At 38.0% G+C, this 16,243-nt stretch overlaps 4 protein-coding genes across 4 annotated transcripts; 2 read left to right on the top strand and 2 right to left on the bottom strand.

Annotated features, from left to right (window-relative positions):
* Nucleotides 1–3,147: 3,147 nt before the first annotated feature.
* Nucleotides 3,148–3,678, top strand: HELRODRAFT_173143 (hypothetical protein; the record flags this gene model as incomplete). The annotated part of the gene is made up of 2 exons (XM_009019757.1): nt 3,148–3,384; nt 3,544–3,678. The coding sequence occupies 2 exons, from the start codon at nt 3,148–3,150 to the stop codon at nt 3,676–3,678; spliced, it is 372 nt and encodes a 123-aa protein (XP_009018005.1).
* Nucleotides 3,679–3,877: 199 nt separating this feature from the next.
* HELRODRAFT_173142 (hypothetical protein) lies at nt 3,878–8,740 on the bottom strand (the record flags this gene model as incomplete). The annotated part of the gene is made up of 3 exons (XM_009019756.1): nt 3,878–3,928; nt 4,231–4,427; nt 7,894–8,740. 3 exons carry the CDS (start codon nt 8,738–8,740, stop codon nt 3,878–3,880), a joined length of 1,095 nt encoding a protein of 364 aa, XP_009018004.1.
* A 581-nt stretch (nt 8,741–9,321) lies between these two features.
* Nucleotides 9,322–11,798, bottom strand: HELRODRAFT_173141 (hypothetical protein; the record flags this gene model as incomplete). Its single annotated transcript, XM_009019755.1, has 5 exons — nt 9,322–9,435; nt 9,536–9,730; nt 10,945–11,055; nt 11,122–11,561; nt 11,696–11,798. 5 exons carry the CDS (start codon nt 11,796–11,798, stop codon nt 9,322–9,324), a joined length of 963 nt encoding a protein of 320 aa, XP_009018003.1.
* Nucleotides 11,799–12,774: 976 nt separating this feature from the next.
* Nucleotides 12,775–14,557, top strand: HELRODRAFT_173140 (hypothetical protein; the record flags this gene model as incomplete). The annotated part of the gene is made up of 3 exons (XM_009019754.1): nt 12,775–12,856; nt 13,766–13,885; nt 13,980–14,557. 3 exons carry the CDS (start codon nt 12,775–12,777, stop codon nt 14,555–14,557), a joined length of 780 nt encoding a protein of 259 aa, XP_009018002.1.
* Nucleotides 14,558–16,243: the final 1,686 nt, after the last annotated feature.

Below are 16,243 nucleotides of genomic sequence, written 5' to 3'. Positions count from 1 at the left end.
AATTAACGCTATAAAAATGTATATAATAATAATAATGATAATAGTAAAAGATGAAATAATTGTCCTTAACGCAAAAATTATTAAAAACCCACCTAATTTACAACGGACATTTAATAAACATTTCATAAACTTAAACTAGCGAAACGAACATCTTCACGATCATTTTAGAGATTAGACTATGTTAAGTAGTAAATGCAAGCGATAGATGTTACAAATGTGCTTCTACACAGAACAATTGAAAACTGGACATATAAAATAATTTTTAAAATAGTCATTGTTTGTTTCCTACAGAACATAAAATACAACATCACTCACATCGTTAGTGAATTGATTGATTAGCATGGTATGTATGCAAGTCGCCTCCTTCATTTTAGACGCATCATTCTTATCATCAACATGGAGTTGGTTCTTGGCTGCAGCATAACTAGGAAGAACATGAGCTAAGATGGATGAAAGATGTGAGCGAAGCAATTCCTTCAACGGAGTGCCGACAATTTTGGACAAAAAAGGCAGCTGGGCACGACCTGACTCTTTAAACAAGAGACGAGGCAATACAACCGATATTTCATTCCTGAGGTGAGCGGTAAATTTATTGAAAACCATTATTTCAAGCATTCTTTTGAAAACAACAAATCATAATTTTATTTATTACAATTCTAGATAAACTATTTAACGATATATTAAAAGCTATTGAAATAATGTGAAAAATGACTTGATGAATTCGGCTAATGAGTTATAATCAAAGAATTGATAGCAAAAATTTTCAATATGGAGGTCTTTGTGGAGCCATAGTTGAACGCAGTATTCAATATATCGTCTCAAAAGAGCATATCTGCTTGATTCGTTATCCCATGCTACAAACGTATCAACAACCTTTCAAAAATGAAAAATTAGTTCAACAATTTACTAAACAAAAATTATTTTCCTCATAGTGTTGGATAAGCACGGCATTACAAGGTAAACAAATATAATTTAATGCAAGCTCTTTCATTTAAACTACTTTTAAGTTCGGGAAGCAGCTGTCCTGTTGACTCAACTAGCTAACTTATTAAAAATAAAAGTAATTAATCTTAAAAATGAAATAAACTAAATCAAATAATCCATTTTATAATCTGCCAAATTTAATTTTATTTATCCTATTTCTTTCATAATTTTAAAAATTTTTATTGGCACACACGCAAGAGAATATTGAGCGGGACAGGTGTTGCATTGCACACTCACCGCTTACAACAACTTTTAATTTTTGCACAAGCAGCATGTGAATCAAGTCACTCTCAAAATGATGAAATAAAAAAAATGCAAAACCGGCACATTTTATCAAATCAATGAAAGCAAAAAACCTTAGCGGTAGAGTCTAACGAAAAAGTATTGGATTTTTGCAAATGGTGTACAATGAAATACATGATGGCTTTCCTGCAGTTCAAACTTGACGTCCAAATAGAAAGAAGGCAGTGAAGAACAAACGAGTTGTTTTGCTCAGGTTGACAGCCCTCCTGTTGTTTGGTTCAAATAAATTAAAGATTAAATTCAAAAACTCGTACATTCATTCACTGAAAATTAGGTTTAAAGAACCAGCCCTTCCACTTTATCTCAGCTAGACAACGACCCATAATAAATTTGAATGGCCATGATGAGTTTGAATGGCCATGATGAGTTTGAATGGCCATGATGAGTTTGAATGACCGTGATGAATTTGAATGACCATGATGAATTTGAATGGCCATGATGAATTTGAATGGCCATGATGAGTTTGAATGACCGTGATGAATTTGGATGACCCGTTGATTAAGATAAATCAACAAATATATTACAAAGTAACATTATTTTATTATTCATTGATGCAAAAAAGCTTTTCACTTACAATTAAATGACTAGCATCTTCAGAAAAGCTACCAAACAGCTGCTCATGTTTGCTGTTCAAAGTTGTGTCGTCAGAAATTGTGGCACATGCGTCGAACACGCTGCAAAAAAGCAAAAGTGTAAAAAAGAGTAACTTAGAACAGATTAAAAAAAAATTACGCTGGCAACAGGAAGGCAGCCGATAACTTCATCAAATACCTTCCTCTAGTCAACAATTTCAACAAATTAACAAACACCGCTGACTGATTTACGGTAATCCTATCACTACTAGACTCATCCAACACGAACAGCCTGCCAGAATCCTGGGGATGAAAATATAAAAAATTATTAAAACGGTGCACAGAAAGTTCACAAATCCAAAAATTACTTGAATGAAATTGATTGTGCAGTTGACGACATGGAGACAAACATGATCAATGCAAAGAACTGCATCTTCCATGACAACACTCCAAAAAAATATAAGCATATCTCGAAGTTCATTCATTTGTAAGTCGCATTCCTCAGAACACCCTAATGGAGAATTAGCTTTATGAATGGATAATTGGTAAAACAATTTGGACATGAGCTTCAAGACGCATCCAACACAGTCCTCATCAGTGACGTGACTTCTTATTATTCCTCTGCAAATGTCAACGTAATAGTTGAACATTAAAGAAAAGTAAATAAAATAAGTTTGAAAAACTAATAGATGAGATAAAATATCATATGATATAATAATATTGTTGTTATTTTTACGAATGTGCCATTTACCTAGCATAGCATGATGAACGGTCAGGATGCATTGTTATTGGCGTTGCATCCAAATGCTTGAAGGGACGAGAGATGCTCAATTTTTAAAAGTTTTAAAGTTGGTTGTTGTCAGGTTAGAGATAGCAGGCTATGCTATTTTAGACCAAAGATGGTGCCAAGTATGCTGTTGAAGATGTATGAAGTTATGAAGATATGCAGGGTGACATCTACTGAGCGTCAACTGGGGATTTGTAACAAGTTTGAAAGAAAGGTGCTGATGAACAAACAGATGAATGAAGACAGGCTGGACGTATGATAGCACGCATTAAGAACTAGTTTGGCCCGTTTGTTAATGACATTTGATAGTTCAAACAGTAATAGTACTTTGAAATGATCAAGAAGCGACAGCTCTTTTAACAGATTAAATGTTTGTCTTGGATTACTGAACGTTAGACCCATTATTATAAAATATGATGGGATATTTGAACCAATACATGAGAGACTTATATTAGGTTTACAGAAACCTGGCATAGGTCTCATGATGAAATCTCTGTCAAAATGGCTACGACTCCGTGTTTTGATTTTATTGATCTTCTGAGACCTCACGATCTGCCTCACGGTGGAATCATAGTCTTCTTCAGAAATAATATTCACTTTTATAGAAATGAATTGCCGACAACATCCCCTTTTGAAGCGTTAGCTATGAAGTTCAGGATAAATGGGATTAATGTTGTTTTGCTGGCCGTTTACAGACCAGGATCTGCCCCAATTTTTTCGCAATTTTTCAGTGAACTGGTTGATATTTTAAAGATCATTACTGTGATAAGTTGTAACGCTATAGTAGCAAGTGATTTCAACATCCAAATAGAAAATATGAATGATTCCCACACAATTTCTCTGTTAGGTATTTTTGACATTTGCAATCTAGTAAATTGAGTCGATGAACCAACACAGAAAAAAAGGGGCACGTTGAATCTGATCGCAACATCTAAAGAATTTCCTGTTTCCAACATTAAAGTATCACCTCATGGTATTTATTTGGATCACTGTCTAATTCAAGCGCTTTTGTTGAAGTTTGACGCTGTTTAAAATGGACAGAGAAGAACCAGCAACATTAATCGGAGGGACTCTCTTCTGGATTGAGTTGAAAGTCAGTCGTGTTTGTAATAATCATCATTCTCATCATCATCATCATCAGACTTGTTAATTATAAATGTTCATTATCCAGATATTTATAAATAAAAACAAATGAGATTTTGTTTATTCAGTAGTTCTGATCAGTATAACTTCAGAAGACAGGCCTGGTGAGAGCATGCTTAGACCCGCACGATGACAGTGCCTGCACGGATGCGCGTGTTAATGTTTCGAGTCCATGCATTCCACAAACACGACAAGCCATCCATTGAATCAAGTGAATAATTCATCGGGCAAACAATGCGTAAAAAAAGTGAAAAATGTTTAATGTACAAAATCAGACCTAAGACAGTTGATAATTGACGCAATGATATCACTTGGAAGTTTAACCGCATCACAAAGCAGGGAGTTGATTATTGAGGTTTTCTGGAAAGTTAAAACATTTTGATGCGAGACATTCAACAGTTACATTGAAAGCAATATTAACCCAATAACCAAAAGACTAACCAGTTTTGAACTGAAGGTCTCATCCTGACTTTCAGTATTTAGCAAGCGTACTAAACAGCGACAAATTTCAGATTTCTTTCCATGACAATCCTCATCATCATTTTTTAGGCACACCCACCTGCACAACCATTCAACAATTTTTAGTCTTTTGTCGCCTCCCTTTTTCTTGTATGTTCCTTCTTCAGACAACAGTTCACCTGCATTTGAAGACGAATGTACACTGTACATGTCAGCCAGCACAGTATTGTACAAAATTCAAGTCTGCTTCATGCGGTGCCAAAAATGGTATTCTGTGGTTTCTACGAAAAAACTTAGCCAACGTCCAATGTTATTTAGATTTCAAGTTTAAATGTTTTCAAAAATAATAGTGAGCGACTATAACCATAACATAAAACATGAGATATCACTAGCTAAAAACTTACAATTTAAAAAGCTAAATTTTTTTAAAATTGAACGTAGCTTACTTTAATTTGGCTCATTTTACCGTGTTTAATTTCAATGTGGTTCACTGGTGTGACCAACTTTAATTGATGAAGTAGCTATCTTGGTGTATCATGAATCAAAAGAAAATTATGCATTTTAAAAAATTTAAAACCATTTTTTTCTATTAAACGCGCTGAAAAGAAAAAAATTTGCTCGGTTACTCACAAAGAGGTCTCAATATATTTCATTTTTAATTTATTAATAAGTCTACACAAAGAGAAAGATTGAAATTTTACCCCACTTAAAAAGGGTGGGGCAAAGTAAGCTTTATGCTGGGTCTGTATTCATATAATTTTATAAAGAAGCTGATTTTTCAATTTGCTTTCAATTTTCAAGCGATGTAAAATTTTTAATTTTTTTCTTGTGTAAATTTATTAACGAATTTCCAAAAAAATGTAGTGAATATACTTTCAGAACCCCTCATAAGTGGCCAAAAAAATAATTGTCTTATCAGTGCATTATAAAAAAAAGGTTTTAATTTTTTTTTATTATCACCGTAATCTGTTTTCGTACCACTTTTCTTATCTTAGAAAATGACTTAAGATACTATGGTTGAATGCAATGCACGTGAATAGTGACATTTTTTAGAATTGAAATAAAATCCCGAGTTTCCTAGAATTTAAAGTATCATAAAAATTTATGTAAACAATACATGCGCTCATCGGATGGTAGGTACCAAAACACGTCTACCTCAAAAATGTATATATTTATTATTAACATTTGTTGTGAATGTTTCAAATTTTGTAATCTCTAGTTGTTAATGATTTGAAAAACACCTCAAACATCATATGTCAGCTGTATACATTTAACACGCACTTGTATTCAACAACAACAACACACGTTTAGACGACATTTTCCCCGAGATCGGGGGTTGCTGTTTGGCTACCTATGATGAAACCGAAATACCCCTCGACGCCATCCACATCTGTCACTCGCCTCAGTATCAGGCAACCCCGCTTTCACCCTGTCCTTCTCCACCTGCTCTCTCCATCCCAATCGCGGACGACCCCTTCCTACCACTCCTTCAACCTCGAACTCCAACGCTCGCCTAATCCAGGCCCTTTCATCCCTTCTCAACACATGTCCATACCACCGCAATCTCGATCTTCTTATTAATGTCACAATGTCCTCATTCAGTCCCATCATCGACATCAGCTCTGTACTACCCCTCCTATCTTTCACTTTAACCCAACACATCATCCTCACCATAGCTCTTTCAGCCCTCTGCAGTACACTTTCCTCCTCTCTCCTCAACACCCAAGTTTCACCACCATATACCATCGCTGCTCTCACACATGCTTTATATACCCTCCCTTTCATCTTCACGGACCATTTCTTTCCACACAATACCCCACCCAGTTCCCTAAATTTAGCCGTAACTGCCGTAACACGAACTCTAGCCGTAACTGCGCTCAAACATCCTCCATCCGCGTTCAGCTTATCCCCTAAGTAAACAAAGCTTTCCACTCTTTCAATACCACCACTCAACCCCGTCCTTGCGTCCGTCCTATTAATCACACCATGTACACATTTCTTACATTTGAACGTGTCTTCCACCTTTTTCAGTGCCCCCCTCACACCACTACATCTCTTATGCACCCATTTCTAACATCCTATACACAATACCGAGTTAGCCTTCACTCTCCTGCCACATATCCCCCAGGGGTCTATTTTACTTATCACTCGCTTTCCACCTTCCCCACTCACCATTACCTTCGTCTTACCAATATTAACTTTTAACCCTTTCTTTTCAATAACACTTTTCCATCTGTCAAATTTTAACTGCAATTCTTCCATGCTATCAGCCATCAAGACTAAATCATCTGCATTCAAAATCTCAAATAACAACCCCTCCATTATGTTTCCACACACAACATTCATCACAATTGCAAACAGAAACGGTGACAACACTGATCCTTGATGCACTTCTACCTTAACACTAAAAGCGTCCGACATCCCCCTTCCAACCCTCACCTTTGTCTTTGCCCCTTCATACAACTGCATCACAGCTTTAACAAGTCTCTCATTCACTCCTTTCTTCCTCAACGCCCATTCAATGACCTGCCTCGGTACTCGATCAAAAGCCTTTTCTAGATTCAAAAAACACATGTACAATCTTCGTTTTTTCTTTCTATAATTCTCCTGCAACATTCTCACTATGGACAACGCATCCATCGTTCCCCTACCAGGCATAAACCCACACTGCATTTCATTAACTGTCACCATATTTCTCAACCTTCCTCTCCACTACCTTCATTCCGTGCTCTAGCAATTTCACACCTCTATATGGCCCACAATCTCTCACATCTCCTTTGCCCTTATACAACGGCACCAACACACTGTGTCGCCAATCCTCAGGTATACCTTCATCATCAAACATACTGTTAGCAATTCTCATCATAACTTCAATTCCTATCACCCCACTCGCTTTTATATGTTCTGCCGCCACTTCCGAAACCCCTGTCGCCTTACCTAGTTTCATTTCTCTAACTGCTTTCTCTACTTCCTCCATCGTCACCTTCTCTATAGGTCCGTGTGTGACCGCGGATTCCACATCTCCATCCCACTCATTCTCTTCATTCATCAACCTTTCCATATGAGCTTTCCACACCTGAGCTTTTTCTCCTCATCTAAGCCCAACTTGCCAGATCCATCCCAAACACATCCATTCCCTATAACATCTTTCCTATCCCTCATTGACTGCTTTGCTACTTTGAACATTTTCTTCGAACTCACATCAAATTCCATTTCCTTCATTAACCTATCTGATGCTTTCGTCATTGCAGTTGCCACTGCCTGTTTTGCAACCTTCTTAGCCTTCCTATACTCAGACTCCGCTTCCTCCGTCATGTCCCTTCTCCATACCCTAAACCTCTCCTTCTTGACCTCCAAAACCCTTCTTATATCTTCATCCCACCACCACGTCTCACCATGCCTACACTTTCCTTTCGTCCATCCACATACTTTATCTGCCGTAGCCAACACAGTCTCTGTATCTCTCCCAAACATCTCCATCCTTACCACTCTTCCAATTTTCAGCCACCTTCACTTCACATGCCTTTCTCACCTCTGCATCCTGCAACTTCCATGTCTTTCTCTTTGCCACAAACTTATCCTTCCTCCTCCTCCCCATTTCTTTTGATGTCACATCCATCACAACCATACTATGCTGCAGCATACCAGGTATCGCCTTCACATTCTTCACATACTTTCTATGTTTGGCCCTTACCAATATATAGTCTATCATTGACCTATGCTCCCCTGACCTATATGTAATCAATCGCGCTGGTTCCCTTGTAAACCAGGTATTCCCCACCACCATGTTATGTGCATCCGCTAACTCCAACACTCTACGCCCTTCCTCATTCCGTATACCATATCCCCATCCCCCATGTACACCTTCATATCCGTCTGCATCCGCCCCCACATGACCATTCAAATCACCCAACAACACCACAAACTCATCCAACCCCGCTTGCCCAATCTCGTCAGAAACATCATCATAAAACCTATCCTTCTCCTCTTCCTTCTTACTTTGATGCGGAGCATATCCTGATATCACCCTCACTATTACTTTTCCAAACACCATCACCACTACAATTACACCATTGCTTCTCCGCCTCACTTCCAACACCTTCTCCACCAACTCTTCTCTTACCATCACACCAACTCCTCCCGTACCATCATCCCCCTTCCACCACAACTTATATCTTCCACCTTTAGCCCCCACAAACCTTGTACCCTCACCCTTCCATCTGATCTCCTGTAATGCAGCCACGTCAACCATTCTCCTCTGCAGCTCCTCCACCACTTCAAAACTTCTTCCTGTCAACGTACCTACATTCCAGGTACCAAACCTCCAACTCCTTGGTCTACAAGTAGTCCTTCCATCTATAGTGCCTTGCACCACCACACTATAGAGTGGGGTGCCAGTAGCCAGACCATCCACAGGGCCTTGCACCACAACCCCATGGACTGGGTCTCCGGAGATTCTTCGCACCCTCTTCTGCCGGATACTGAGGGCCATTGTTATTTCCTTCATCATAAGTATTATTTTTTGGCTAGTTTTTACGCAGGACGTCCTTCCTTACGCAACCACAGTTATAAGCGGTGGGCCTAGCCTTTGATGATCCAACATCACTCACAAGGCAGTGAGGGTCAGTTTAATGTCATAACCAGGACATAACACGCACTTGTATTCATTGAAATTTATTCGCCAGACCCATTTCTTAGAATTCGCCAGACCATTTTACATTAAAAAACACCTCAAACCATATGGCGCAAACTATTATCCATCAATCAATCAATCAATCAATCAATCAATCAATCAATCAATCAATCAATCAATCAATCAACCAATCAATCAACCAACCAATCAATTAATCAATCAACCAATCAATTAATTAATTAATTGATTGGTTGATTGATTGGTATTTAGCTGAAAATTCCAGCTTATTAGGTGGTTAAAATTGACAAGAGAAGCTGTGACATGATAAGATAACACAGAAAGCAAGCATATAAAAAAGAAAAAGTATGGCCAATCACATTCATCCCTACTTGCCTGTAGCTCGGTGACATACTTTATGTGCATTATTTAATTAGACTATTTTAAAAGCAATTATTACCAGTGCTGCTGTCAAGCGAAAACATGCTGTCGCTAATTTCGTCATCGTCACCACTTTGATTGGCCACCGAGGACTCAACGTTGAGCTCCAACAACTTCTACAACGTTCAATTTAAAAATATTCTGATTAATTATTTTTTGTGGTTAAATATTAATATTACATTATTTTTTACCAAATGCTTCAACAAAACTACAAACTTGCAAAAAGTTGATGGATGATTTAAAAAGTTGAAAGGGCACAACGGTGAAAATAAAATCTAAGCAGATGTTGGAACATTTATTGAAAAATTTGTTATCATCCTCCAAGAATGGGACTAGTATTTCCATGAACTCATCAGCATTGGAGTCATCTATAAATGATTCTATCTTGTCATGCAACAATGTTTCACATTTCTGTTTACGAATGAAAACAAATTCACTCAAGAATATTTATTTAACTTTTTGTTGAAAATAAAATTTAATGAAAATAAAACAAAGTGAAGGAGCTTGCTATAAAAGAATTTTAGGAGAGAGTGATATATATATAGATCTATCAAAGGCATTTTATCTAATAAACCATGAAAACTGTTAAGAAAACTCTATTCAAATGGCGTAAGAGGAGTAGCATATAGATGGTTTTCCTCTTATCTCGGAGAAAGAAATCAATATGTCTCAATTGACACCTATGAATAAGGAAAGCTCCAGATTAATTGCGGAGTCACACAAGGCTCTATATAAGGACCAATACTTTTAACCTTATTTATAAATTATTTATGCCACATAACTACATTAGCTAAATTTTTATTATTTGCCGATGACACCACTATATACTTTCACACTAAAAAACCTAACAAATCAGGTCATTGTTAGTGGACCACCTAGTGAATTTCCAGTTATGCTGAACAAATTCATTAAATGTCGGACAACCGTTTAAAGTTGAATCAATGTAGAACGCAATTATGCCAATTAGTATATGGCAACAGCTCTCAAGAATTAAAAACGATTCAGCTATCATTAATGATCAGGAGATTGAATTTTCTTACAGGGCTGTCAATTTGGGTTGCATCCTGGACCCACAGCTAACAATGCATCATCACGTACAATTCATTGCAAATACTTGCTTGAATCAGTGGCGCATGTTGAGGATAGGTAAAAGATCGCTTCAGAGAGATATAGTCCAAAGTTTAATCCATGCTTTTGTACATGCTAGGTTAGATTATTGCAATTTTGTGTTTTGGTCAACCTGAAAAATGATATCAATGCCTCAGCTCATTCAAAACCGTGCTGCCAAGCTTGTAGTGGGAGCGGCAAAACATAACCACGTGACTCCAATATTTTGAAAACTACATTGGTTGAAGGTCGATAAAAGAGTTACATTCAAAATTTCGCTTCTGATGTTTAAGTTCATAAATGGACTTGCTCCGAAGTATTTAGCTGATAGATACACATCTAAAGCGACGTTTTCAAAACCACACAATTTACGTCGCGACGATAAAAACTTGGTGACCATCCAGCATCACGCTTAATGTAATAGGAGAAAAACTCAAAAGAATTTAAATTAAATAAGATGTTGATCTTACGTAGCAACCAAATAAAATGATAAAAGCAAAAATAAAATTAATAATAACCTTAAGTTTTAAATGAAGTTCATCCAATTCTTGCAATTTGCAGTCATCATAATGCGATAGAAATTGACAGGCAAGGTAGCAAACAGATAGTTGTTCCGCAATATCTACCAACTATTAAAAAACATAAAAAACTTATTATCGTAAATATTAATATGAAAATATTACAAGCAATCTAACAGTAAGTGTCTTAGAAGTTTCAACATATATGGTCAAATCTTTCATTAAATTGTCTTTAACGTCAGCTGTTTTCGACCGGCACATTTCGTCATCTGCATGTTTCGAATGCTCCTCCCTAACGTAGCCTTGACCTTCGTTGAGTTCGTAATCCAGGTGGGCATCATTGTTGGACAACAACAACAACCTTCCAGCATGCAGCAGACCATCATAACTAAAGGATCTGTGCAGAACACCGAATGGGTAGCCTTCATTCATGTGAGAATGCGTGGACCACTTCAAGAAAGATGTCAACGAGTCTGAGATTCGTCTACGCTTTTTTAATTCGCTTATTTGCCTCCTACAGCAGGTTTCACAGCACAGCATTGAGATGATAAGAGGATAAACATTAATTGATTCCAGTTTGTATAATTTCTTACCAGTTGTTTTGTTGCTCGAATCTGCTGGAGGAAATAAAAAAATCAACAAGCACGTAAATGAAGAGTGCGTTAAATGATCATTAACTGTAATTATTGTTAAACTAAATAGCTGTGAGTAGGTAAAGCTTGGATACAGATGAAAAAATTTAGCAAACAACCTGTAACATCATCGTAATCTTCAAAGGGTTCCGGAAAAATCCATTTAAAAAGCAAATCTTTTAAGTTGATATTTCTTTTGTCTCGATGTAAGATGTGAGACATTAACATCAGGGAATGTTCAGAAAAATCAAACAAATTTGATAGCAGCAAGGAACTGGCATCAGAAAATTGCACAAATGCATCGTGTGTTATTAAAATGTACAGAAATGATGTTAATGGGGGTGAAAAATGATGAGCCATCATAAACCTGCAATTTTAATAGTTTAATCAATTAATTATACAAGTCAACTGGTAATTTTAAAAATTATTCAATTCAATTACAAGATGACAACAATAGAGGCAGAGGACAATAGAAAAAAAGAAAGAAAAAGAGAGTTAGGAAAAAAAGTAATATAACAAGAGCTTACCTTTTAACACATGATCCTAATTTTTCCCACAAGACGTGCAATGTTGAGAAAAGTTGTTCATTGAACTTTTCAATTGTAGAAGCAACCACATGCAAACATTCGATGACCAACTGAATGACTGCAGACTTCTTACAATTGCACAAAACATTCAAGAACACATTGAGAAGATGTTCAACGCCACTATTTACAACGGCACGTGAATGCTTCTTAAATATATTCTTTACAACTTGCACCCTAACAATTATAAATTTAATGTTTTTGATTTCTAAATAAAATTAATGGGCAGTTCAGGCACCATTCTATTTTAGCATTGTGATTTTTTCGACAGTCATGATCATAAGTTTGTTTATAATGTTTGTTTGTAATAATGTTTATTATTAACAAATCAGGGGTGGATACATTTGAATACCTCAGACATATATAAAAGTACAAATTAATTAACTTGATGACCAACCAGATATGAGCCTCGTGGAAATTTTGAGGAGAAAAAATATCTGCCAACCATGACCAGATATTCTGATTTGTGAGACTTTTTAATGAATGGGGTTTGGCAGCTAACTGTAACGGCAATATTCCATGTGAAACTTCGGGAGAGAGTTTAAGTTTTTTGTATGGTGGACAGCTGGACTTGCAAGTGGATGTAGTTTGTGATGGAATAGATGTTGACGAAAATGAACTCAAAACAGAATACCATGAAGAACCATCAATGGCTGACCTGGAAAGCTGATTCAAATTCGAAAACAACTTTAAGAGGTAAAATAATAACCTCTTTTATTTTTCCAAAATAAAATATACAAACATGAAATGAAATGAAAATATGATAAAATAAAATAAAATAAAAAGAATAAAAATCGGTTATAAAGTCAACGATGCTCGCCATTATATCGAAATAAAATGCGTACAACTAGAAATAAAAGATCATGACATTGATAAGGAGATCGAGATTGCGGTGGTATGGACATGTGTTGAGAAGGGATGCAAGGGTCGGGATTAGGCGAGCGCTGGAGTTCGAGGTTGAAGGAGTGATAAGAAGGGGTCGTCCGCGATTGGGATGGAGAGAGCAGGTGGAGAAGGGCAGAGTGAAAGCGGGGTTGCGTGATACTGAGGCGAGTGACAGATGTGAATGGCGTCGAGGGGTATTTCGGTTTCATCATAGGTAGCCAACAGCAACCCCCGATCTCGGGGAAAATGTCGTCTAAACGTGTGTTGTTGTGTTGTTGTAGAAATAAAAGATCAGTCTAAAAACAGTTATGATACTACGAGTTTCTTGTCGCAATAAATAGCAAACGATGCTGATATTGCTGAGCTAGTCAAATCATTATAAAATTGGTCAGACCAAATAAAATTCACCAGAGATAAATTAAAATGTTAAAAAAAGCCTGGTGAGGAAATTTCAAATGTGTTGATAATAATTTTGAGGCCTTTCTTTTCATCCTTCATGCTGGGATGCACTGGCAATGAGACGCGTCCCCAGGTGGTGGATAGCAAAAAGTCCTGGGAAGAGAGACCTTCTAGGATTGCATCGAATAATACGGAATAAGATGCCGCGAACCACCAGTACCAGAAGAAAGAAGATAACAATGAAAGAGGCGGAAGGACCCTAGGACAGCGGCTCCAACAGCGGATGATCTTCGATTCTAATTCCACTGTCTTGTGGAACAGGGACCTTTGACCCAAAGGTTAGGTCCACTGCTTACAACAGTGGGCACGAGATAAACTGCAACTGCACTGCCTTGTGTGCTTCCAGCAAAAAGGCTAGGCCCACTGCTTATAAAACTGGAGGTTGTTGTTAGGAATTGGGCAATTCCAGATATAAAAATTTTTTGACCCAAACATCTACCATATCATCACACAAAAAATCCCCATTCCCTGAAAGACCTTAAATGGTCAAGGTGTGACAATATCCAGGAAGTACGCAAAAGTGGAGGGATGTTGCGGAAAATCTGGCGTCCCCTCCTGGAATATCAGACTTGGCACTTTAAATATTGGATCGCTTTACTGGACGCTCCATGGAGATCGTCGACAGGCTGGAAAGGCGAAGGGTTGACATCTGTTCTCTGCAGGAAACAAGAAACAAGATGGAAATCAAATGGTGTCTCTCTCACTGGGAGTTACAAGTTGTTCTGGAATGGCCAAAAGACAGTCCAAAATGGAGTTGGAATCTTCATACGGGAATCACTGGCACAAAATGTACTGGAGGTAGTTCGAATCAGCTCACGCCTAATGCTGATTAATCTCAGAACGGAAAAACAGGTTCTGACTGCATATGCACCACAGACCGATGAATCTGAAGACGCCAAAAATGACTTCTGGAACACACTCTCAGATGCCGTCAAGAAAACACCATCATCAGAGATACCATTGATATTCAACGGCCGTGTTGGAGATAAAGGAAATGGGTTCCACGGTGTCATGGAGGCTTTGGCTACGAGTCTCAAAACGAAGACGTTATAAGGATTCTGGAATTTGCTGAAAGCCATGAACTCTCCCTTTTGAACATTTATTTCAAGAAGAGGGCAAAACATTTGATAACATATAAAAGCGGGATGTCATGCACACAAATTGACTTTATTGTCGTCAGACAACAACACAGACGACTATTCAGGAATACAAAAGTCATTCCAGGCGAAGCATGCATCCCTCAACATCGATTGCTGATGGCTGATATGATCATGGAACGATCACGCCCTGTGACTAATCGAATGCCTACTAAAATTAAGACATGAAAACTGAAGAAACCCATGTTCAGGGAAAAATTCGAGGAGTTGGTATCGGCACAGCTGGATCGTCTAGAGAAGGTAGACATAACATAGAAATCTTCAGGACACCCTAGTGAACGATGCAACAGCTGTATGTGAAAAATCTGGACCAAAACGCCAGCACAACCGCGAAACTTGGTGGTGGAACGAGACGGTGCAAAATGCTATTGCCAGTAAGAAAGCAGCTTTCAAACAATAGCAGAAAACGAAGACTGATGAAGATCGAAAGACATACCGATCAAAGAACACAAAAGCAAAATGTCAGGTTGTGATACCTCGTGCAAGGTATGGCTGTCTGGAAGTAAAGGCGAACAAATTCGGTCACTCTACCGAATAGCAAATCAGGCCAAAAGACTGAAAAAAGATATAGTTGGTGCTACATGCATAAAGAATAATAAAGGCACCATAATAACCTTGCAGAATGAAATGAAGGATCACTGGAATTACTACGATCAGTTATTGAATGAAACAAACCCTATTGGGATAGACTTTGATGCACTTCCGGTGGAAGGACCGATTCAGGGCATCACAGCAGAGGAACTTACGGATGCGTTGAAGGCTATGAAGATGGGTAAATCGGCTGGTCCGTCTGGACTTACAAATGATATCATCAAGGCATCTGGTGGTGCAGGCTTCAGAGCCCTCTTACACATCTGTCGGGAGATGTGGAGTAAATCAATACTACCAGTGGAATGGAACAGTAGCACAACTGTGCCAATATATAAAGGAGAAGGAGATCCACTGAAATGCTCCTCATATCGAGGTATACGTCTTCTGGAACATCCCATGAAAGTTTTTTAAAAACTCATTGAGAGAAGACTGCTGTCGTGCGTTTCAATAAGTGGTTACCAGTACGGCTTCATGGCAGGGAGATCCACCATTGATGCTATCTATATCATTCGTCAACTACAGGAAAAATACATGGCAAAGCAAAAGCGACTGTTCCATGTCTTTGTGGACTTAGAAAAGGCTTTTGACAGAGTGCCTTGTGAGGCAATCAGAAGGAGTCTACGTAGACAGCTTGTTCCCGAATATCTGGTTCGGCTGGTTATGGCAACGTACTCTAACACAAAAACTCTGGTCAGCAAAACAGCCGGTAACACGAATGAATTTGATATTAACGTCGGCGTCCATCTGGGATCAATACTCAGCCCCCTGCTCTTCATCACGGTGATGGAAGAAATAACCAAACCGATACGCTCAGATAACATATGGAATGTGATATATGCAGATGATATCGTCCTGACGGCGGCCTCGGAACAAGACACAGCAGAAAGTTTGAGGTCTGAAATACCCAGCTTGCCGAACACGGGCTAAAGGTAAACCTTGATAAAACAAAAACTATGATCACTGGTGGGCAGCTGAGCCTGTGGTCTCTGGT

The sequence above is a fragment of the Helobdella robusta genome (genome assembly GCF_000326865.2).
Source record: "Helobdella robusta unplaced genomic scaffold HELROscaffold_25, whole genome shotgun sequence".
Taxonomy (NCBI): domain Eukaryota; kingdom Metazoa; phylum Annelida; class Clitellata; order Rhynchobdellida; family Glossiphoniidae; genus Helobdella; species Helobdella robusta.
The sequence above is the reverse complement of the archived record's forward strand: the minus strand, read 5'-3'. Positions and strand labels throughout refer to the sequence as shown.